Source organism: Rattus norvegicus, chromosome 3 (assembly GCF_021556685.1).
Source record: "Rattus norvegicus strain SHRSP/BbbUtx chromosome 3, alternate assembly SHRSP_T2T, whole genome shotgun sequence".
In the NCBI taxonomy this organism is placed as follows: Eukaryota; Metazoa; Chordata; class Mammalia; order Rodentia; family Muridae; genus Rattus; species Rattus norvegicus.
In genome coordinates this window covers 141,200,650-141,223,419 of record NC_141536.1, presented here as the reverse complement: position 1 = coordinate 141,223,419, position 22,770 = coordinate 141,200,650, and the positions used below count along the sequence as shown (strand labels likewise).

The 22,770-nt window shown below is 49.2% G+C and overlaps 1 protein-coding gene across 2 annotated transcripts; it reads right to left on the bottom strand.

The window, feature by feature from the left end:
- Window positions 1-11,302: 11,302 nt before the first annotated feature.
- Window positions 11,303-22,195, bottom strand: Cox4i2 (cytochrome c oxidase subunit 4i2). 2 transcript variants are annotated; one of them, XM_087654825.1, is made up of 5 exons: window positions 21,745-21,782; window positions 21,179-21,260; window positions 19,094-19,261; window positions 15,470-15,601; window positions 11,303-11,605 (listed from the first exon to the last, which is right to left on the bottom strand). In XM_087654825.1, the coding sequence occupies exons 2-5, from the start codon at window positions 21,258-21,260 to the stop codon at window positions 11,469-11,471; spliced, it is 519 nt and encodes a 172-aa protein (XP_087510951.1). In that variant the 5' UTR covers window positions 21,745-21,782; the 3' UTR covers window positions 11,303-11,468. The 2 variants fall into 2 exon arrangements, with proteins under 2 accessions (XP_087510951.1, NP_445924.1); NM_053472.1 differs by lacking the exon at window positions 21,745-21,782 and adding an exon at window positions 22,174-22,195 and having other exon boundaries at window positions 11,306-11,605.
- Between the last annotated feature and the right edge of the window lie 575 nt (window positions 22,196-22,770).

The following is a 22,770-nucleotide window of genomic DNA, read 5'->3' as shown; positions in this document are numbered from 1 at the left end:
ATAAAAGGCCTTGGTGGGCGTGGCTACTGAAGATTGAGCCTTAGAACCTTGCATGTGCTAGGCCGACATTGTACCACTGAGACATACATCCTAGCCATTAACTGTAATATTTAATACTCTGTCCTCAATGGAGTAACTGTAGTTTAAACCCATTAAAATGTGCCCTATTCACATGTGAACAACCGCTTATAACTACAGTTCCAGGGGATCTGACCACCCTTTGAGGGCATTAGGCACACACATGAGGCACATAAATGCATGCAAGCAGAACACACACACACTCCAAGACAGGGTTTCATATCCCAGCATATCCTCTAGAACCACCTCCTACCTGCACCTCCCCAGTGCTGGCATTACATTGCGAGCTGTCACACCCAGCTCCAAATCGACTTTTCAATGGCACTTGAGAGACTGAAGAAGACATACAAAGAGCCCACAGCTCTCTTCCAGTTCCCCAAGCCCCAGGTCCCTGATTCTGGGACATTTTCTGATCAGAATGGCTAGCTGCCTGAATGTCAGTGGCTATGCCTGGAGCTCTGTGCTAGAGCCCACTTTCCCTCCTCACAGCAGAGGCTGTGATTGGATGGGAACCCATGGAAGAGAATACTCTTCCACAAGCATCTGTTCCCACAGCTCCCATGGAATCAGCAGTACAGTGCACCCACAGCATTCCTGCACCACCGCATGGAGCTGGGACCTATGTGCTTGTCTGTTTCTCTACTTAACTAATGTTCATTCTTTTTCTGGTGTCCTGATAAGCCAGCCCAGCACCTGGAATGTGCTAGGTGAGGATTAGCCATACCCTCACTCTTAGCCTAGGTTATTCTGGAATTCACTGTGACATTCAGGCTAGCCTCTGACTTGTAGCAACCCTCCTGTCTCAGTGTGCTGAATGCTGGGATTAAAGGTTAGCTAGCTGTGGCTAACTACTGGAACAAATTTTCAAAATCGGCAAGCCATGCAGTAAACTCAGCAGCTAATGATCAGCTTCAGTAGGGGGGCCAGCCAAATAGTTCTGCGAGTAAAGGTGCTTGTTGCTAAGGCTGGCAACATGAGTCCACTCTCCAGGACCACATATGGTAGAAGGAGGGGAACCCGAGGTCTGACTAAGCCAGTAGGCCGCTGACTTTTACACGCTGTGGTGCACACACCCTTGAAAGAGAATATTTACTTTTTTTTTTCTGATTATAAAACATTTTGCTCAGGACTTTTCTGTCTCTACCATCACAGCTGTGTCATGAGGTGAAAAATAGGAACTTTCCCTTCATTTGAAGAAAAGAGAGGGGCTGGAGAGTTGGCTCAGTGGTTAAGAGCACTGACTGCTCTTCCAAAGGCCCTGAGTTCAAATCCCAGATCTCTGCAATGAGATCTGATGCTCTCTTCTGGTGTGTCTGAAGACAGCTACAGTGTATTCATATATGTAAATAAATGAATCTTAGAAAAGAGAAATAAGGGCTGTAAATGTAGCCCAGTGGGTAAAATGCTTGCCTAGCAGGTACAAACCTCTGACTTCAAAGCCTGGTGCCACACTGTGAGTGGTGAGTTCTCTGAGCACTCAGGAGCTAAAGACAGGAGGACCAGAAGTTCAAGGTCATTCCTCACCTACGTACTGAGGTGTTTTGGGTTTTTTTTTTTTTTACTTTTTTTTAATTGGATTTTTTTTTTCTTAATTTACACATACTGAGTTCTAAGCCAGCTTGCTACTGGGGACAAGGAAAGATGTCTTCATTAATGTTCTATTGCTGTGAAGAAACACCATGACTAAGGCAACTCTTATTTAAGAAAAAATAATTTTTTAAGCAATTTATTTTGTGTGTATGGGTGTTTTCCTTGCATGTATGTACGTGCACCACATGCGTGCCTGGTGCCTGAGAAAGTGGTGAGCTTCCATGTGGATGCTGGGACTAAAAACCTGGGTCCTTTGCAAGAGCAGGGTCTCTTAACCACTGAGCCAACTCTACAGTCCCCTCCCCCGAAAAGCATTTCCCTGGGAGCTCAGTTTCAGACATTATCACCCTGGTGGGGAGCAGAGAGCCTGGTGTGGAAGCAGTACTAAGAGCTTTACATCCGGATCCCCAGGTAGCAGGCAGAGGGAGAGGCACTGGGCCTTGCGGATGCTTTTGAAACTCAGAGCTCACCCCCAGTGACACACCACCTCCAACAAGGCCACACCTTCTAATGTTTCCCAAATAGTCCATCGACTGGAGACCCAGCATTCATATAGATGAGCCCATGGGGGCTGTTCTCATCTACCACAAAAGGAAAGGGAAAAATGGCTGAGAGGTAGGATGCAGGTCCACTGCATTGTTTTCCAGACAGGGTCTCCCTATGGCAGCTCTGGCTGGCCTGGAATTCACTATGTAGACCAGGCTAGCCTTGAACTCACAGAAACCTGCCTGCCTCTACCTCCCAAGTGCTGGAATTAAAGGAATACACCATTACACCCAGCACCCTACATCCAATGCCTCAACAGAAAGAAAGAAATGAACATATGGGAATGAAATTTATGTGTTCTTTGATTTCTTTTTTTTTTTTTTTTTTTTTTTACTAATTATCCACACATTGATGTTTGAGGACTAAGCACATAAAATATTCTCAACTAGATTATGTAAGCCATCTCGTTCCAGTAAGCTTACTCATGAATAATTTCAATATAAAGGTCCTTGTGAATTCTTAAGGAATTTAAAGGGTCATATTATAAAATTTTAGCGGGTTGGGGATTTAGCTCAGTGGTAGAGCGCTTGCCTAGCAAGCACAAGGCCCTGGGTTCGGTCCCCAGCTCTGAAAAAAGGAAAGAAAAACAAAACATAAAATTTTAGCAAGACGATCTTACAATTTGAAGATGCCTTTTTTGAGGCAGGGTGTAGCCCTGGATGTCCTAGAACTTGGTCTGCAGATCAAGCTCTGACTCAAAGATCCACCTGCCTCTGCCTCTTGAGTGCCAGGATTAAAGCTGAAAGGCGTATGATGCCCCCAACCACCCAGCCGAAAACATTCTTAAAGTTGTCAGATAATAGAACGTAGGCGTACAGTAAGAATCGTGTTTGCTGGGAATAAATAGTGATGTAAGCTTAGCAGCCTTCAATTGCAGAATGTTCGTACTTACAGCTCAGAAGGGAGTGACCCCCCTCAGGAAGTCCCAGGTCAGGCTCAAGTTGAACAGATGTAAAAAAAGCAAACAGCCCCATCCCCAAAAGCTCTTACATCTATATCAGGATAATATCGAACGGCAAATGACAGTGGGGAATAACAAGATGGCTCATCGAGTAAGACAGCATGCTGCTGTGCCGTACGAGTTCAGTGGAGGGAGAGAACACGCTCATGCCAAGCTGTCTGCTGACCTCTGCACATACACCAGGGCACGTGCACACTCACACATGCTTGTGTGAATAAAAATTTATTAAGAAACAACTAGGTAGGGGAGGTCTGGGAAAATGACTCCAGTGGTGGGTCGGATTGTTTGCCGTGCACGTATGAGGAACCGAGTTTAAATTTCTAGTACTAACAGGAACCTCTGGGCATCTTTCTGGGGGTGCTTGTACCCACCATAATGTCCTCTTCTGGCCTCAGCACAAGTACACACAGATATAAACACACGTCACACATATATAAAATAGTTTTACAGGGTTTCTCTGTAAAGCCCCTGGCTGTCCTGGAACTCACTCTGTACACCGCACTGGTTTCAAACTCTGAAATCCACCTGCCTCTGCCTCCCCAGTGCTGGCATGTGTGCAGTGGCTGAAGGGACCAGAAGAGGGCGTGAGATCCCCTGGGACTGGAATTACAGATGATTGTGAGGTATAAACGGCACTCGCTGAGAATTGAACCTGAGTCCTCTGTAAGAGCAGTCAGTGCTCAACCCCTGAGCCATCTCTGTGACCTAGGCAGAGGTCACTTTTACCGTAGACTTTGTGCCAAGCCACCTCAAGACAGAGCATAGAGAACGAGTGGTTCTCACTGATGGCCACACTGCACAGCTAAACACTGAAGGAAGGCACAGCCAGAAGAAAGGAACCCATCTCTGGCTGTGCCCACCTCAGAGGTAGAGGCCAAAGCCCAAGGACAGAGAACAGTGTAGTGTTTGGGAGCAAGATTGCAACAGACGGCCTGGCGGAAGTAAGTCATTCTAAGTGCCAGGGTTTCTTTACCTGATAAGTGGGGGGGAAGGGGGTGGGAGGTTCTGGCATAGTTATATATCCTATAACCCCAGCACTTGGGAGGCTGAAGCAAGAGGTTTACGAATTTGTGGAGGCGAAAACAGAACTCAGTGATAGAGTTCTTTCTAGCCTGTGCAAGGCCCTGGGTTCATCCCTAGGACAGTGACAACCAAAGTGGTTTACACCATGATGGTCACACCCACCATGCATGGTGGCATCACATGTAATGCTTCTAAAAGGTTAAAGAACTCACCTGGCAAGTAACCACTACATCAGAATTGTCAGGCTAACCTCTCTCTACCTTAATGTGGATTTCCCCAAAGTGGGCTTAGCCGTAAAATGGGGCAGGGAAGACTGGCCAACTGCTATGGTTCTGATGTTGAATCTTGAAAAAGGTCCACATACCAAAGGATCTGTCCCAGGGAAGTACAACTAGGAAGCAAGGGAACTTTTATGAGGTAGGGCTTATCAGTTATCACTGGGGGTGTGGCCTCAAGGGGGTTATAGAATTCCTCTCCCCTTACACCCCGCCCCCTTCCTCTCTGTTGTTGGTTTTGTTTGATTTGTTTCGCTAGGACAAGAGTCTCATATAGTCGAAGCTAGCCTACAGCTCCCTGTGTACTTCTGAAGATGACCTTGAACTTCTGATCTTCCAGCCTCAGTCCCCTAGGTGCTGTGATTGCAGGAGTGGACCACCACTTCCAGATTCAAGAAGTGCTGTGGAGGGGAGGGGAAGAAAGAAAAAAAAAAAAAGAAGTTTTATAGATCACTGGGTGTGGTGGTACATGCCTTTAGTCCCAGAACTTGGGAGGCAGAGGCAGGAGGATCTCTAGGAGTTTGAGGCAAGCCTGATCAACAAAGTCAGTCCAGGACAGCCAGGGCTCTATTAGATAGGATAACCCTGTCTCAAAGGTCCTTTGGCCTAACCCAAGGCTTTGTGTGTGCTAGACAGGAGCTTTACTACCTGAGCTGCGTCTTAGCTCCTTGTGCTTCTTGGCTGAGGAGGTGAGCGGGTTACTTTGTCTTGTTTTGACACAGGGTCTCACCGTGTAGCTCTGTCTGGCACGGCACTCACTGTGTAGAGCAAACTGACCTCAAACTCTGCTTCCTGAGTGTCACAATTAAAAGCTTGTGCCACCACACGAGGCTAACCGTGCACCTGGTGTGGAGAGCTGAGCCACTGTGGGTCTCCTTCACTGTCTGCCCAGAAAGTCTGACTCTGCCCAGCTCTGATGTGGACACAGTTGATCATTTAAGAAAGTGTTTTCCCCAAGACTGTAATCCAAGGTTAACTTGACCCCCTGCTGTGCTCACTGGAGCGAGAGTGTGTCTTCCACCCTGCTCTTGGTAACCTTGGGTTTTCTTGGCATCTAGGCAGCTACAGTTAGTTCCTTATTATCATACGGCTCAGACCAAACCCTGAGATTCATAACTGCAGCCACAGGAGGGACTGGACCGTTTCTGAATTAAGTCACCACCTGTTGGTCCAGCAAGAAAAAGGCCAGAATTCTTTTCTTTTTATTACTCTTTTGTATATGTGGGTATATTTCCTGAATGTCTCAGTATCTGTATGTGCTCCTAGTGCCTGTAGAGGCCTGAGGAGTGCATCGATCTCCCAGGACTGGAGTTACAGAGGGTTGTGGGCTGCAATGTAGGTGTTCAGAATCAAATCCTGGTCTTCTAGAAAAGCAGCCAGTGCTCCTAAGTGCTGAGCCATCTCTCCAGCCCCAAGGCCAGGATTCTTGATCACAAGAGCAACAATATCTTTAGAAATTATGTCGGGCAGAGACTGAAGGAATGGGTATTCAGAGTCTGCCCCACCTGGGGATCCAGCCCATATATATACAGCCACCAAAACTAGACAATATTGATGAAGCCAAGAAGTGCATGCTGACAGGAGCCTGATATAGCTGTCTCCTGAGAGGCTCTGCCAGAGGCTGACAAATACAGAGGTGGATGCTGGCAACAAACCATTGAACTGAGAACGGGGTCCCCATTGAAGGAGTTAGAGAAAGGATTGAAGGAGCTGAAGGGGTTTGCAACCCCATAAGGACAACAATGCTAACCCACCAGAGCTCCCAGGGACTAAACCACTACCCAAAGACTATACATGGACTGACCCTGGGCTCCATCTGCATATGTAGCAGAGGATGGCCTTGGTGTGTGTGTGTGTGTGTGTGTGTGTGTGTGACATATACAAGGCCCTGACTTCCACGTTCAGCATTACATTAAAATAAGTAAATAAACACTACAAAGGGAAGCATTGCAGTAGCTGTACCTGTCTTGCTACGAGTGAGCCTTGTCTTATGTCTGCTGTTTCCGTGCCACAGATTCTACTGTGTTCTGGCCTGGTTTGTTGGCTGACGGAGTCTACACATGGAGACATTGTCTGATAAAAGCAGCAAACGTGGTACTCACCTCTAAACCCAACCCTTGGAAGGCAGAGGCAGGTGTGTCTCTGTGAGTTCGAGGCCAGCCTGGTCTAAAGATCAAAGTCCAGGACAGCCAGATCTATGCACAGAGAAACTCTGTCTTGAAAACCCTAAAAAGGGGCTGGAGAGATGGCTCGGCAGTTAAGATTACTGGCTGCTCTTCCAGAGGACCCAGGTTCAATTCCCGGCACCCACATGGCAGCTCACAGCTGTCTATAGCTCCTAATCCATGGCATTTAATACCCTCACACAAAGATGCATGCAGTCAAAACACCAACACACATAAAAATCAATTTTGAAGAAACAAGCAAGCAAGAAAGTTCTACAGTGTTTCCCCAAAATTCTGAGTAGTGTCCCTTCTCATTCTTCGTTTATGAGCAGAGGCCCACAGAGAATAAACCTGAGCCCAACTATGGGTTGAATCATAGTCTTCAAATCCACATCTTCAGTTCCTAGCCCTCAGCACCGCAGAATGTGACTGCATTTGTAGATAAGGAAAGTGGGTGTGGCTGTTTGGTTGAGTGCTTGCCTCACATGTACAGTGTCCTAGGCTCCAACCCCAGCACCACACGTGCCGATGAGACAGTGTGGACCTGTAATTCCAGCACTTGAGAGGTAGAGGCAGGGGTCAGAAGTCCAGCGTCATCCTCAGCTACACAGCGAGTTCCAGGTTTCAGGTTAGCCTCCAAGAGACCTGTCTCAACAATGACAAAACACAAACCAAACGAACAAGCAAAATCACAAACAGGCTCCTTAGGTGAGAGACAAGGCAGTGCTGCTCTGCCCGGAGACCAGAGTTTGGTTCCCAGCACTGACGCAAGAAGCTGACAGCGTCTGTAACTCCAGCTCCAGTAGATTCAATGCCCTCCTCAGGCTTCCTCAGGCCTCCTCTGGCCTCCTCAGGCCTCCTCGGACCTCCTCGGGCCTCGGCACTCATGTAACAGGCATGGAAACTCACACATATATAAAATCATAAGGAAAGAAAGATCCCGAGCACCTAAATAACTGAGCACAGTGGCACATGCTTGTAGTCTCAGCTCTCAGATGGCTGAGGCAGGAGGATGGGTGGTAACTCCAAGGTTAGTCTGAACTCTAAGTTCAAATGGAATGACTGAGGGAACCCCCAAAAGTTACAATCCAATCTTATCCCATCTGCCTAGTGCTGCTGTGAGAACTGGGAACCCGGACCATGGGGGCACCAGAGTGGCTTAGACACACACAAGACAGCAAACATGATCACAGGCGAGCCACAGAGACGGTGGGCCTGGAGAAACCAGCCTTACAGACTCCATGATCTCCAGCTTCTGGCCTTGAGAACAGTGGAATATAAATGTCTGTTGTAGCCTGCGAATTATCATGGCTGCTCCCAAAAACCAATACAGTGACCCATAACTATGGCCTCAGAGAGCCTCAGCATCCACAGGAAAAAGTGGAGACAAGATCTAGAAAATGTTGACTGTCTGTGGCATAGGTATTCTCCTTTTTCTTTTGATGGTGTGGTGGCCATGAAGTTCTTTTTTTTTTTTTTTTAATTGATTTCATATATATGAGTACATTGTAGCATTCTTCAGACAAACCAGAATAGGCCATCGGACCTCATCATAGATGCTTGTGAGGCACCATGTGGTTGCTGGAAATTGAATTCAGGAGCTCTGGAAGGGCAGTCAGTGCTCCTAACCACTGAGCCATGTCACCAGTTCTGCTCCCACCTTTCTTGTTCTTGTCTTTTCTATTCCTACTGGTTGCCTCTATGTCCCAGACATGTTATAGACCTCACCACCAGGGGGCCTTTGCTCATGACTCTCTCTACCTAGCCTCTTTCACCAATCTTACATGTGGTCATCCTTCAAGACGGAAGATGGATACTTCCTCAGGGAAGCCCTCTGGACTAAGCTTCTGATTGGCATCCAAATACCACTTGGCTTCTTTATTTGATACTCCGCTGTACTCTGATTTACTAGGCTGGCCATCTGGTTAATGTTCCTTTCCCTAGTTCAGAATTTCAGATTCACAACACCAGAATTAATCCCTAGTAGGGTACCTCATTCCCTGTGCCCTAGATCCTGGGACAGGGTTGCTATGCAAATCTGTTGGTTGAATGAATATTGTTGTTGCTACTGTTTCCCTAAATCCCTCCTCCGACATTTTGGGGGATATGTGGAGGTACACCCCTCAGATCTGTCTTCAGAAGGCTCGTCCAAAAGCCAGGAGAGATGGAGAACGTCTGTGATCCCAGCCCTTGGGAGGTGAAAACAGAAGGATCCGAAGTTCAAGGCTATCCACAGCTATTATAGTAAGTTTAAGACTAACAAGCTAGAACTTCCTGTGATCCTGTCTGGGACTGACATAGTGGCCATGCCTTGGAAAGCCAAGGCAAGAGGATTCTATGTGTTCCTGGCCAGCCTGGTCTACATGAAAGGCTACTGGCCAGCCAAGGTTACAGGGCAAGACAAAGGAAAACAAGAAAGAAATAAAAAAGAAGAAAAAAACAAACAAAAAAAACGGGGTTGCTAGAAGTGGGTCAATTTTGGCCAAGGCAAACGTCATTAGAGACAGGGCTCTTCTGCGGGGGCACTGTGTTCTCCAGGGCTCCCACTAATCTCTCCAGTATTGTCTACCGATGCGATGTATCAACTAGCACTCTGTTGCCTCTCAGCTTCAAGTTCACACCCACGCTGAGAAGACTGAGGTAGGTTCACGAGTTTGAGGCCAGCCTAGATAAATAGAAAGACCCTGCCAAAATAGATGTGGAAGGGCAGGGAGGGAGAGAGAGAAAGGGACCCATACTTGCAACCCCAGTATTAGACAGCCAGAGCAGAATGATCACCGTGAGTTCGAGGACAGCCAGAGCCACCACATAGGGAATGAACAAATGAACGAACGAAAGAACAAACATTTACTTGGGGGGTGGGGGATAGGGGTAGGGGTGTGTGCGCGCGCCAAGAACAGGGTACTCACCCCCACCCCTACCCCCGCAGTACTCGTCGGGCCTGCACTCAGGAGAGGATGATGTCGAGCTTTGCCGGTAGAGGGCGCCAGAGAGAGCATGGTGGGCAGAAAGTTCCTAGCCTGTGTGTCCATCTAATGATCACCACCCCAGCCACAGCGCTGAGTAGCTGTCAGCTCCCTCGAGGCACCCTACAGCTCTCCCCAGGCTAGAGGCCCCCCACGTTGGACCTCACATCAACAGATGCCCTTGTTCCACCGGCCACCAGCCTCAGTCCCTGCAGCTGCGGTTGTCCTGCTGCCCAGTTAACTATGGAACAGCTGTGGACGAGCACCCACACAACTTCTCCACATCCACTCTCCTAAGAAACCCAAGCATAGAAGAGCGCCCTGCTGCCTCTAGGGAACTTCTAAAGTTCCCTTTGTGTCTTTAGTACCTTACAGTGTAAGCTTGATCTTTTTCTGTATTAATCAGACCCGGGCTGTTTTTTGTTTGTTTGTTTTGTTTTGTTTCTTTTGGGGGAGATACTGGAAGTTGAACTCAGGGTCTTGTACATGCTTGGCAAACACTCCATTTCTGAGCCCCAGCCCCAGCCCAATCAGCCCATTTTAACCACTGTCACTGTGTAGTGACTAGATTGGATACAGGATGCCCCCCTGTGCTCCCCGGTCTCCACTCAGCCCAGGTGTCAGATTAAGGGACTCTCATTCCCTCCCCCTCCATCCCGCACAATCACTGCCCTCAAATCTCTTCACATGACTGACTCCTTCTTGGTATCTGTTCCTCCGAGGCCCCAAAGATGGAGACTCCCCTATCATGCTCAGAACACAATCTAGTGGGGCTCTGTGTACCCTGCTCCTCATCTAAAGACCAGCTATTTTCCAACACTCCTCATTCTTCTCCCTCTGGTCCGGAACCTTCTTCAGTCATTGTGGCCTTCTTTTTAGTTCAGACTGGCAAATCAGATCTCACCTCAAGGTTTCTGCATGTGTGTGTGTGTGTGTGTGTACATGCGTGCTCATGTGCATATGCCAAGCATACGAAAGACCCTGGATTCAACTTCCAGTATTACTAAAAAGGAATGTGTATATATATCCTGTATCCTAAGTGCTGGGATCACAGGCGAGCTTTTTTCTTTTCGTGTGTGTGTGTGTGTGTGTGTGTGTGTGTGTGTGTGTGTGTGTGTGTGTAATGCCAGAGATGAAACTACTCTGGGTCCTACTCCAGGTCTCACACACAAGTAAGAGAGCTTCCACAAGCTACACACCTACACACCCTCCACCTTCCATTCAAGGCTCTTCCCCGATTCCACTCTACCCTCTTCAGAAGAGCCACTTCCTTTAAGAGACTCTTCACCAGCTTCCCAGACTCCTCTTAGCCTGCTTTGTGGCACTTGTGTCCCACAACACAATATTTCTCGCCATTATTTATTATTCACTGTATTGGCCTCCGCAGATGAAAGGTCTCTGTGGAGCCAGACTTGGTCACATATACTGCAGGGTCCCCAGAGCAGGGAATCTTTACTGGGGATGCCAAGGATGCTCAGTACAGACTTGTTGATTGACTGAATAAGAGCATTTTGCCTTTGCTACTGCCTCCATGGAATGCCTTCTCTTCTCCATCCTGCCTTTCCCCACACCCAGCCTAATGCCTAGCCCCAAACACCCCCCCCCACCCGTCTCCGGGGAAACCCTTCATGAGTTGTTCCTCCCTCCGCCCCCATCGCAATGGTTACATTTAGATAATAGATACAGTCCAAAGGGGACTTTGCAGGCAGAACAATGCAGGCTGCTTTTATTGGAGCAGAAGGGAATGGAGGAGACAAGACAGGAGGTGGGGGAGGGGAAGGGAGGAGAAGAGAGGAGAGGAGGGTCTCCTAGGCTGCGGAAGCGGAATCGGTTTGCAAGGGCAGGCAGCAGACTGTGATGTTGGTCACTTTTTCCACTCTTTCTTCTCGTAATCCCAGTGGGCAGACAGGCCCTGTATGGGGTTGCTCTTCATGTCCAGGAGGCGCTGGAGCTGCTGGGCTTTCCGTTCTTCCGTCAGGGTGACAACCTTCTTAGGGAACACTGCAGGGAGGGCAAGGGTAAGACAAGGGCAGCCCAGGTCCCCACGGCCACTCCAACTCTGAGTCTAGTCTACAGCCACACTGTCAGGCTGCCCTGGTGTCCTTGCTATCTCCAGGTTCTCCTCAATATCTCTGCCTGACCCTATGGCTCTGGCTGTCCTGAAACTTTGAACTCACAGAGATCCTCTTGCATCTGCCTCCCCAGTACTGGGATTAATGGTGTGTACCAACAGGCTCTCCAGACTCTTGAAAAGAACGGTCCAGGACCCAGGCTTTGCTCCCAGCTTTGCCTTAAACCTACTTCAACTCCTTCCCTGCAGTAAGTCTGTTTCCCCGCTTATCTCTGTGATGACTAACGGACTGATTTAAGGACTACCTGAGTCACTCCCAGCCCCACCCCTTCTGCACCGAGTGGCCTTGAACAAGTTACTGCACCTCTCTGAGCCTCAGCTTCCTCAGCAGCAGGAGTGGGTTCTGTCTGCAGGGCTATGGGGATGAAGTGTGAGAACTTGTGAGGGTCTGGGCATCTCTCTGGCTGCACAGAGAGGAAGTCTTGGCTGTAACCTCCTACTAGACAGGAAAGGCAAGAGAGTTCCTCTGTGTCCTGCAGCTTGGGGAGGTCATTGGGAGTAGGTCAGCACTGTTCACTTTACAAACTAAGGGAGGAGCCAGGCGGAAGTACAGGCCTGTCCTCCCAGCACTTGGAAAACTGAGGCAGGATAGAGAGCTTAGGGCCAACCTGGGCTACATAGTAATGATAAATACCAGGGAAGAACAGTATTTAACCCAAAGGCTAGATCCTCAGAGAGGGACTTGAGAGACCCTTACCTATGAACCAGAGAAGGCCCGGGACTAGAACTCCAGATAGATAGATAGATAGATAGATAGATAGATAGATAGATAGATAGATAGACAGACAGACAGAGAGATAGATAGATATAGATGTAGATATCTGCGTCCCAGGGTGACCCCCTTAGCCTAGGCTCTATCCCTGGTACGTAATTTCCCCCTCCATTCATTTATTTGTGTTGGTGTGCACAGTGGAGTACCCGTGTGAGCGCATGTGTGGAGGTCAGAGGAAGTAGTTCTCTCCTTCCAGCACTCGGCTCTTGGAAACTGAGGTCAAGTTGTAGGCATGGTAGCACACACTTTACCCACTCCCACCAGACAGACTTTCTCACTGTTCCCAGGGCTCGCTGCTCAGCTAGGCTGGCTGCAGGGATCCTGCTGCCTCTCCCTTCCCAGTGTGGAATTACAGATGTGCTCCACCATGGCCCAGCTTCAAAAATAATAATAATCATTGCAATAATTGGGCTGGAGAGATGGCTCAGCGGTTAAGAGCACTCTGCTCTTCCAGAGGTCCTGAGTTCAAATCCCAGCAACCACATGGTGGCTCACAACCATCTGTAATGGGATCTGGTGCCCTCTGCAGGCAGAATACTGTATACATAATAAATAAATCTTTAAACAATTACAATAATATAAAATTATTTATTACATTTTGGTATAATTTATATTTATATATTATTCAGTTATTATTATTATCATTATTGTTGTTGTTATATCGGTGTTCTGCCTGAGTGTATATCTATTCACCATGTGTGTGTGTCTGGTACCTGAGGAGACCAGAAGAAGATGTCATATCCCCTGGAACTGGACTTACAAACTGTTGTGAGCCCTCATGTTGGTACTGGAATGAACCCAGGTCCTCTAGAAGAGTAGCCAGCATTCTGAACTGCTGAGCCATCTCTCTGGCCTGACATCTCAGCTTTCTGTATGGGTGCTGGGATGGGATACGAACTTAGATCCTCCTGCATGCATGGCAAGTTCTTTACTGACCGAGCCATCTCCCATCCAGTCACTGATACACTCTAGCCAGCAGTAGACAAGAAGGGCCCCAACGACATAGCAAACCCCGAGTTAGACCATTTCCCAAAGACTTCCCCATCTCATGTCTGTGCGACACAGGAATTCCCATCAGGCTCTTACAGAAAACACAGTAGGCTACTCCAAGCATCTGGGAGGCAGAGGGAGAGGCAGGCAGGTCTCTGTCCATTCAAGGTCAGCCTGGTTTACACAGAGCATTCCGAGGCAGCCAGGAGTATATAATGAAACCCTGTATCAAACAAGTAAATACCCAAAGGACTGGCAAAATGGCTTAATGGGTAAATGTGTTTGCCACCAGGCCTGACTTGGACACCCAAAAGCTGTCCTCTTACCTCCATACCAAAAACAATTTTAAAAGAAAGAAATGACCCACCTCCAAGAACTAAAAAACAAAACCAACCCGTGATGACTCTTAGAAGTTCTCAGTGCTTGAAATTTTACAGCAGGATGGTGATAGCTGAGGATCTGAAGCCAACCTGAGGCTACTCACCAGGCTTCACCAGCCTGGGTGTGGTGCTTTAAACAAGAATGGCCCCCATAGGCTCATGTATTTGAATATTTAGTTATTAGGGAGTGCCCTATTTGAAAAGCATTAAGAGGTGTGGCCTTGTTGGAGGCGGTATGCCACGAGGGGTGGGCTTTGAGATTTCAGAAGCCCAACGTCTCTCTCCCTTCCTGCTGCGTGCTGACCTGGATGTAGAGCCCTCAGCACCATGTCTGCCTACCTGCCACTGTAACAATGGAATAAACCTCCGAAACTGTAAGCCTCAATTAAATGCTTTCCGTTTTAGAGTTGCCATGGTCATGGTGCCTCTTCACAACAACAGAACACTAAGGCATTGGGAGAAAGAGTAAGACCTTATTTATTTGGTTGGTTGACTGGCTGGTTGGTTTTTCAAGACAGGGTTTCTCTGTGTAGCCCTGGCTGTCCTGGAACTTACTCTATAGACCAGGCTGGCCTCCAATCCAGAGACCTGCCTCCTGAGTGCTGGGATTAAAGCACGACCACCACCACCCAGCAGGACCCATTGTGGGAGGGAGGGGTGGATTCCCAGAAAAGGGATGTTTCCTACATTTCCCAGCTTTCCTTGTAGCTAAGCAAGGACATGTGATCATCTGTAGTCAATAGGACATGAGCAAAAGAGGCTGGTCATGGAAGCCCCATCTTACACATCAAAGGCAAGCTTCCCCTCCTGTTAAGTATGATGGAGCAGAGGTTCTGAGGAGCTACCCTCCTGCCTGGATTGTTTCACTGGCTTTCTGCTGTGAGGGAGGAATAAACCTAGCTTAGGAGTTCTCTTACATACCTAACCCTGACTCTCAGAAAGGAGACCCCCAAGTCTGAGGTCAGCCTGGGCTGCATAATAAACCGGCTTTCAAAGGAAAAAAAAGGAGTTGATCACAGTGGTGATCACCTTTAGTCCCAGCACTTGGGAAGCAAACGGATCTCTGAGTTTGAGGCCAGCCTGGTCTACTTAGTAAGTTCTAGTCTAGCCAGGGCTAAATAGTGAGACTCTGTCTTTAAAAAAAAAAAGAAAAAGAAAAAAGAAAGAAAGAAAGAAGGAAGGAAGGAAAGAAAGAGAAAAAGGAAACAGACAATAGACTCATGTCTTCTAATTGTTGAACATATGGTAAGAAATGTGCAGTTGATACCCAGCAATCAAAAACACCACCATTCATGTCATGCACCCACTTAAACCTATAGCCCTCTCATTAAATCCTCAGGAGAACACGGAGAGCTGGGTGTTGCTAGTCCCATTTTGCAGATGAGAAAGCTAATGCCCAGAAGAGCTAACCTCCCTACATCCCCCACTAGGTGGCCATGTTCTGTTCTTCACCCTCCCTCTGTGGAGACTTTTCAGAACTCTTCAGATGAGTCCTAAATATGGTCCCCATGAGAACTCAGCCAGTGGCTACAGACACAAAGGACGTAGAGGGCATAGATGGCCTACAGCCATATGACCCATCCGATACTCACCATAGACCCGCTGCCACCAAATCACCAGAGCCGTGAATCCAATGAAGAAGAAGACGCAGCCCATTACTGTCTTCCATTCGTTGGAGCGATGGTTCATCTCTGCGAAGGTCTCGTGGAACTGGAGCCGGTACACTGGAGTAGGCAGTGTGTGGAAGGGGACTCATGCATAACCAAACCAAGGACCCTGGAGCCTACTCTTGGCCCCAGAGACCATTAGCTGTGCCTTCCCGCACCATAACTATGCAAGTGTGTGCACATGGACATGTATGTGAAGGCTGGAGGTCGTCCCCCATCTTAGTCTTCCTTAATCTCTCTCTACTATGTATTACTAAACCTGAAGCTCACTGATTGGTCTAGACTAACTGGCCAGACAGATTCTCCTGTCTTGGCCTCCCCTCAGCTGGGAGATTGCAGGCCAGTGCTTGCCACCCCAGTTTGTTTGTTTGTTTGTTTGTTTGTTTGTTTCCTGAACTCCGTGGGCTCATGCTCGCATGACAGCCCTTTACTGGTTGAGCCGTCTCCCCAGTACCCAGCCAATTCCTGTTTGCTGGTATGTTTTGCTTATTGTGAGCTAGAGTCTCACCCCTGCCTCAACTTCCTGAATGGTGCACCCGGGAGGCAGCTCACCCGTTGGATTCTTATTGAACACGTTTCTGTACCCAAAGCATGGCAACCCTGTGCACAGCAGTGACCAAGCTGAAGGAAAATTCCTGTTGGGGAGACACTAAACATTTCAGGAAATGTGTTAGGGATGCGGTAGGGAAGCCACCTCCACTGGGGAGACTAAGAAAGCCTCTAAGAGGAGATCTTGGAACCCAAATTTGTGAACAGAGAAAGTCAAGTTGAAATTAAACAAAGTCAGCATGGGGTGGTGGCACATGCCTTTAGTCCCAGTACTGGCCAGGTGGAGGCAGGCAGATCTCAGTGAGTTCAAGATCAGCTGGGGCTACATGTTGGATATCAGACCCACCAAGATATATTATGAAAGCCTTTGTCTCAAAAAACAAAACAAAATAACAAAAAAACCCATCATCATCATCATCATCATCATCATCATCAACAACAACAACAACAAAACAAACAAAAAACTAAATTCCCCAGGACTTCTACAGATGGGGAAGGGCCAAGGAAGGGTGGTGTGACTGGGGAGTAGTGAGCCTTAGTGGGAGGCAGATCCCACAGGACCTGGCCAGCCACAGGGAAGACAGATTGGGGTCCATTCTTTTTGGTTTGGCTTGGTTTGGATTTTTGAGAAAGTGTTTCTCTGGCTGTCCTGAAACTCACTCTGTAGACCAGGCTGGCCTTGACTCAGAGATGCACCTGCCTTTGCCTCCCAAGTGCTGGGTCCAAAGGCGTGCACCACCACTGCCTGGCTGGATTTGAGTCCATTCTAAATGAGGAGGGAAGGTAGATTTCTAACACAGTACAGAAACAAGCTGTCATGTGACAATTTTCTATCAGGACTTTCCTGTCTCCCCTCCTCCTGCTGAGGCTTTTATCTGCTTCATAGAACGCACCCTCCCCAGACCTTTGGAAGAACAAGGGCTCTGTTCACCAATATGTTCCTAGCACCTAGATCATAGCTGCACACAAGAGGCTCTGTTTTGCATCGTTATGAATTTAAAACCATAAAACGTTAGTTTATTTGGGGGAAGAATCTCACTACACAGCCCAGGCTGCCTTTGCACCCATCATCCTCCTGCCTCAGCCATTCCCAGGGCTGGGACGCCAAGTGTATATCACCATGCCAACTTAAAAACTTTATTTTTGCTTAAGTTGTACACTTTCTGGTAATTATCAAAATATAGTCACAGTCAGATCTACTTCGGCTCTGGCATGGTTTTCGAGAGATGTGTGGACCAGGCCTATCGTAGCCCACTACCCAGCATGGTGCCTCAGCTCAGACCAAGAGTCACAGAGTGAAAAATCAACAGAGGGGACAAGAAGTGTCTGTGTGCCAAGGACCTGGTCTCAGGAGGACTCACCTTGCCTTCCTTCATTCCTTCTTTCCCTCGTTTCTTCTTTTCCCCCTTCCTTTCTTTCCTGCCTCTCTTCATTCCTGGTCACCCCTCTTTCCCTTTTTCCCTACAGTTCTTTAAGGGTGTCGGCCCCAAATGAACAATGTTTCTCTGTACTTTAAATAGCTCTAACGGCTGTGTGAAGGAAAAATGAGAGCTGGCTCAGCTTCCTGGGCAAAAGTGTCTTGGGTTGGGCAGTTTGGCTGCTGCAGTAACTCTCTACCCAGAGCAGCAGAAAGAAGGGAGGAGGTGGGGTGAAGGTGAGCGCGGGCGTGGGGTAGGAGGGAGAGGTCCAGGCTCAGTTGCTCTTTGCTGAGGGCACTGGTGGCATCTGCTGTAGTTCACCAACCTTCCCAGAATGTGTGGTATGGCTGCAGTATAGTCCTGGAGCCTTCTGTGCAGACTGATGTCTAGTCTAAGCTGTGCAGACTGGTGTCTAGTCTAAGCTGTGCAGACTGGTGTCTAGTCTAAGCTGTGCAGCCACATCAGTGCCTTTATCTTCCCGAGCCTCAGTTTCCTACGGTTGTGAGACCAGCTGCTGGCCACTTAATGGTGAGTACAGGGACATACTTAGTGTGGTGACATTTGGGTAAAGAAGGAAAGAGGGGGTAGCTGGAGAGATGGCTCAGCCGTTAAAAACACTGACTGCTCTTCCCGAGGTCCTCAGTTTAATTCCCAGCAACCACATGGTGGCTCACAACCATCTGTAATGGGCTCCGATGCCCTCTTCTGGTGTCTGAAGACAGCGACAGTGTACTCACATATGTAAAATAAAAACAAACAAATAACTAGAAGAAAAGAGGGGAGCCACTTCCTTTCTGGAATAGAGAGAAGGAAGGGAATGAGGGAGGGAGAGGGAGGTACAGGAGGGAGGAGCAGAGAGGGGAGGAAGGTGGAGAGGAAGGAAGAAGGAGGTTAGGGAGAGAGGGAGCAAAAAAGGAGAAGGGGAGGGAGGTGGGAGAGTGATAGAAGATGTGGAAGGAAGGAAAAGGAGCCAGGCAGAGCACTGGGCATGTAAGCTTACATGGTAAGGGTGCAGCCTGGCTTGTTCCCAACCAAATTGCCAGGGTCTGCATTTGTAGTAGATGCCCAGTAAAACACGGAGCGAGGGAGTAAGCAAGTGAGTGAGCGAGTGAGTGAGCTTCTGTCCATTGGCATCTCCTGAAGGAAAAGATGTCTGCCACCCCAACTGTGGAATGAGGCAAATAGGCTCCAGGTAGCCAAGGTTGGCCCAGGGCCACATAGTCGTCTTACCTCCTTGCTCCCTGCCTGCCTCAGCTGCCTCTCTGTGCCCACACAGTGTCCTAAGGACCCTCCACATGTGTCACCTGCTGTGACACCTTTCTCCATGTCACTTGGATTCCCCAGTAAGACCTCCTGGAGACCCCATCTGTCTTTTGGGTCTGCATTCCCAGGGACATATCCAACCTTAGCCACACATCCTGTTTCATACCCTGAGGTCAGTCCAGGTGACTCTCCTCATGTCCCCAGTTTGTCACTAGCTTCAGACACAGAGGTTCAGTGAATAAAAGTGTGAATTGAACTTCATCCCCTCCCTGCCTTCCCCTTCTCTCCCGCCAGCCAGCCAGCCTAGCCCAGTACTTACAGGCCACCTTCTCTGCTTGGCTCAGCTGAGCCCAGCTGCCCTTCTCTTTCTCCTTCAGGGCCCGCTGCTCCTCGCTGAGCTCTGTGCAGTAAGGCTCATCCGGCATGGGATAGGAGCGCTGAGCATAGCAGTCAACATAGGGGGTCATCCTCCGCTGGCTGCTGCTAGCTGCAGGTACAAAGGAGGGAGCTGTGTCTAGGCTGCCCCAGAGTCACCCTTCTTTAGTCATGATTTTAATCAGAGACAGGCAGTACATTTCTTGTTCACCATGTGCCAGCTTACGGCTTTCAGGTGAGTTGTTGGCTCAGGGACCACATGTCACTCTGGACCAGATGATGTGGTCGTCTCCATTTCACAGATGAACACATTGCTCCTTCAGGCAAGGAACACAGCCAGGGCTACAGGTTACCTCTTCTTTGCTGCAAACCCTGTGTCCTTTGGGAAGAAGATCTAAGCCTGAGAGGAGGTCCAGTAAGGCAGAGGTTAGGGGTGAGGAAGGGCTTAAAGAGGGAACTGAGATCCATTTGAAACCGCCATGCAAATTATAAAGTACCCTGTGCGTGTCTTTACACGTGCCTAATGGGGCTTCATTAGAGACAGCCGGGTTTGCACTGCCGCTTAACACGCAAAACACTGTGCACAGTCCTATCTGAGCGGCCTCATCTAGAAGGTATGGGCGATAGAGACATTGTTTCACGCCTCAGTGAAGGCTTCCAGATCCTGTATCCAAAAGTCCTCTGGGTGAAGAGGGGACAAGATACAGCTTGGTTAGTAGAGTGTTTGCCTAGTACACAGGAAGCCTGAGGGTGGGGTTGGGGATTTAGCTCAGTGGTAGAGCGCTTGCCTAGCAAGTGCAAGGCCCTGGGTTCGGTCCCCAGCTCTGGGGGGCGGGGGGCGGGAGAAAGGAAGCCTGAGGGTGTGAGGAGGTCTGGCTTTGATCCCCAGAACCACTGAGCATGGTGGAACATGACTGTCATCTCATCACTTGGGAGGATTAGAAGTTCAAGGTTGTCCTTAGCAATTCCCAGGTCAGCCTGGTACATGACAGACAGCCTTTCTCCAAACTATTGAACTAGAACAAAAGGAAAGGAAGGACCTGCAAGTGACTCGGGGTGAAGACAGCTCAAGTGGCCAGATGACCTGAGAGTTCAATCCCTAGAACCTATGCAAATGTGGAAGGAGGGATTCCACAAAGTTGTCCCCTAACCTCTGTAGGTATGGTGTAGTATAAGTAAGTAGGACCCCATATCTCCCACATGCACACAGTAATACATTTAAATGACCCCCATGCATGGTGCATAGAAGCAATAATACTTTTTTTAGAGCACCAAAGGCCTGGCACATTGCAGTATTCAGTGACATCAGTCCAGAGAGGATGGTTTTCCCCCCAGCCTCTTCTAGAGGCTTTCCTTGGTAGCTAGACCTCAGCTTCTTGCAGACTGCTGGGTTGCCCTGAGAAGGCTAGGAAGTGGAGGGTCTTGCTAGAGGCTCCCCTGTTTGTTGACATTAGAGACAGGAGGACAGTTTTCATTCTGAGTCCTCTCGTTCTCTCTCTCTCTCTCTCTCTCTCTCTCTCTCTCTCTCTCTCTCTCTCTCTCCTATTTTGGCTTTTTGAGTCTCCCAGGCTGGTCTCTAACTCACAGTGATCCTCCTGCTTCAGTCTTCTAAGTACTGGGTTTGTGATGGAGCAACAAATGTTATCTTTGATATTATACTCCTGAGTATCAAGACATCCCTCCTGCCATCTCATTGACGTCTCTCCTGCTTTAGACCTCTTTCTTCTGACCAGTGCTGACACCAAGGTCTGGAAAGGAGAATTCAGGGTCCTGTAGCACCCTCCCCCTTGGGATACAAAGGCCTTAGAGGTAAGGTATGGGAAGCTTTAATGAGACCTGGAATGAAGCGGGGGAGTGGGGTGGGGGAGTGGGGTGGGGGAGTGGGGTGGGGGCTGCCCTCTCTTTCCTCAGTGGCTCTATTTGCTGGAAAAACTTGGTCCAGGACCCAGAGACAGGATGGAAGGAAGTAATATAAGCTAGTTAGGAAGCCTTCCTGTCAGATCTCGGGAGCTCAGCATCTGAGACTTACCAGCACTTCCTGGGCTGTGTGTCCCTTGAGTTCTGAGTCCTCCTGTCTTCATTACCAGACTCCGGGTAGCTCTGGAAAACATCTGCAGGATGGAAAACATGTCTAGTTCAGCACCACGTTGCTCTGCCCGCTCCTCAGGGTCAGATTCTGATTTGCTGGTCAGCTTTGTCTAAAGCCACCGCGGGAGTTGATGGGGGTCTCAACGTTCCTAATACTGCGGCGACTCCTTAACACAGATCCTCATGTTGTGGTGACCCCCAACTATAAAATTATTTTTGTTGCTACTTCATAACTAGAAGTTTTGCTACCGTTGTGAATCCTACTGTAAATACCCGATACGCCAGTGGTTTTAGGAGACCCCTGTAAAAGAGTCGTTCAACTCCCAGGTTGAGAACCGCTGCCCTGGACCTTTGGGTTTTCATTCGTCGTTTGAGAAGTGGGAAGAGGTCTAGCCACTGGGTGAGATCTGAACAGTTTAGGACAGGGAGCCCCGTTCTCTGATGCCAGCCTCCCATCAGCCAAGTTGGGAAGCCCCACTCCAGAGGAAAAATCCTGAGCCTCCTCACCGCAGGGCGGTTAGCCCAGACCTCTAAGCAGATGCTCTGCGCCTGGCTCCAAGGTCTCCTTAATTGACTGCCTACGTGCGCTCTGCCTGCTCCGCTGCAGGAGGGGGCAGGCTGTGCCCTACCATCACTCCGGACTCGGAACGGGACGCGGGACGTGCAGAGTCTGACATCCCAGGGGCTTTAGAGGCCAAGGACCAAACTGGGTCAGCGGGTGGGAGAGGCAGCATTTCTAGGAAAAGGGCCACCCCACCCTCTAGAAAGAGGCCCCATTTCTGGGGCCGGGGACGATGCCCGGGACTAGGACCCGGCATTAAAACGGGTCAGTGGGGGAATCTCAGCAAAAGAGGGCTGTGTGGTGATGGAGCAAAGGCTTAGGGTGGCCACCACGAACACCCCACCCCCAAGACCCTTCCCTCAGGTGGGACTCACAGTTGCAAGCTGAAGACGGCGGAGGTACCCAGAACTGCCCTGCTGAGTGACTGGCAGGGAACCGCAGACCAGGCTGAGGGGACCAGAGCACGCTCCGCCTCCGCCCGCCACCCCCCGCGTGGGAACATCCCGCCTTGGTCGCTTGTGCTGGGCCACGTCCCCAGGGGCGCAGGAAAAGAGAAAGGACTGCAGCTTGCCACCCGGTCCTCACCGGTGTGGGGACCTCCGCAGACCCCCAGCTGACAGAGGAACTGGAGAAGAACCTTGACGCCACACCTTTCTCCGTGCCAGCACCAGGAATGCTTTCTGGTTTTGTTGAGTCGGGGGTTTCCAGGCTGGCCTGGAACTCACTATATAACGGACTCTGGCCCTGAGCTACTTCTTGACTTTACTTCCAGGGCACTGAGATTTACAGATGATTCCAATGTCTCAGCCCTCCAGCCTCCTGCCCCAGGTAGCCTTCAGGTACCATCGTGGGCTCCCTGGGCCCTCCACCCTAAGAGAGATGCGTTAAGGGGAGAGAGGAAAGCCTCTCAGGATTCTGGAGGTAGAAAAAGAAGGATCACAAAGTTGGCTTTGCTACAAGATGCTGTCTCT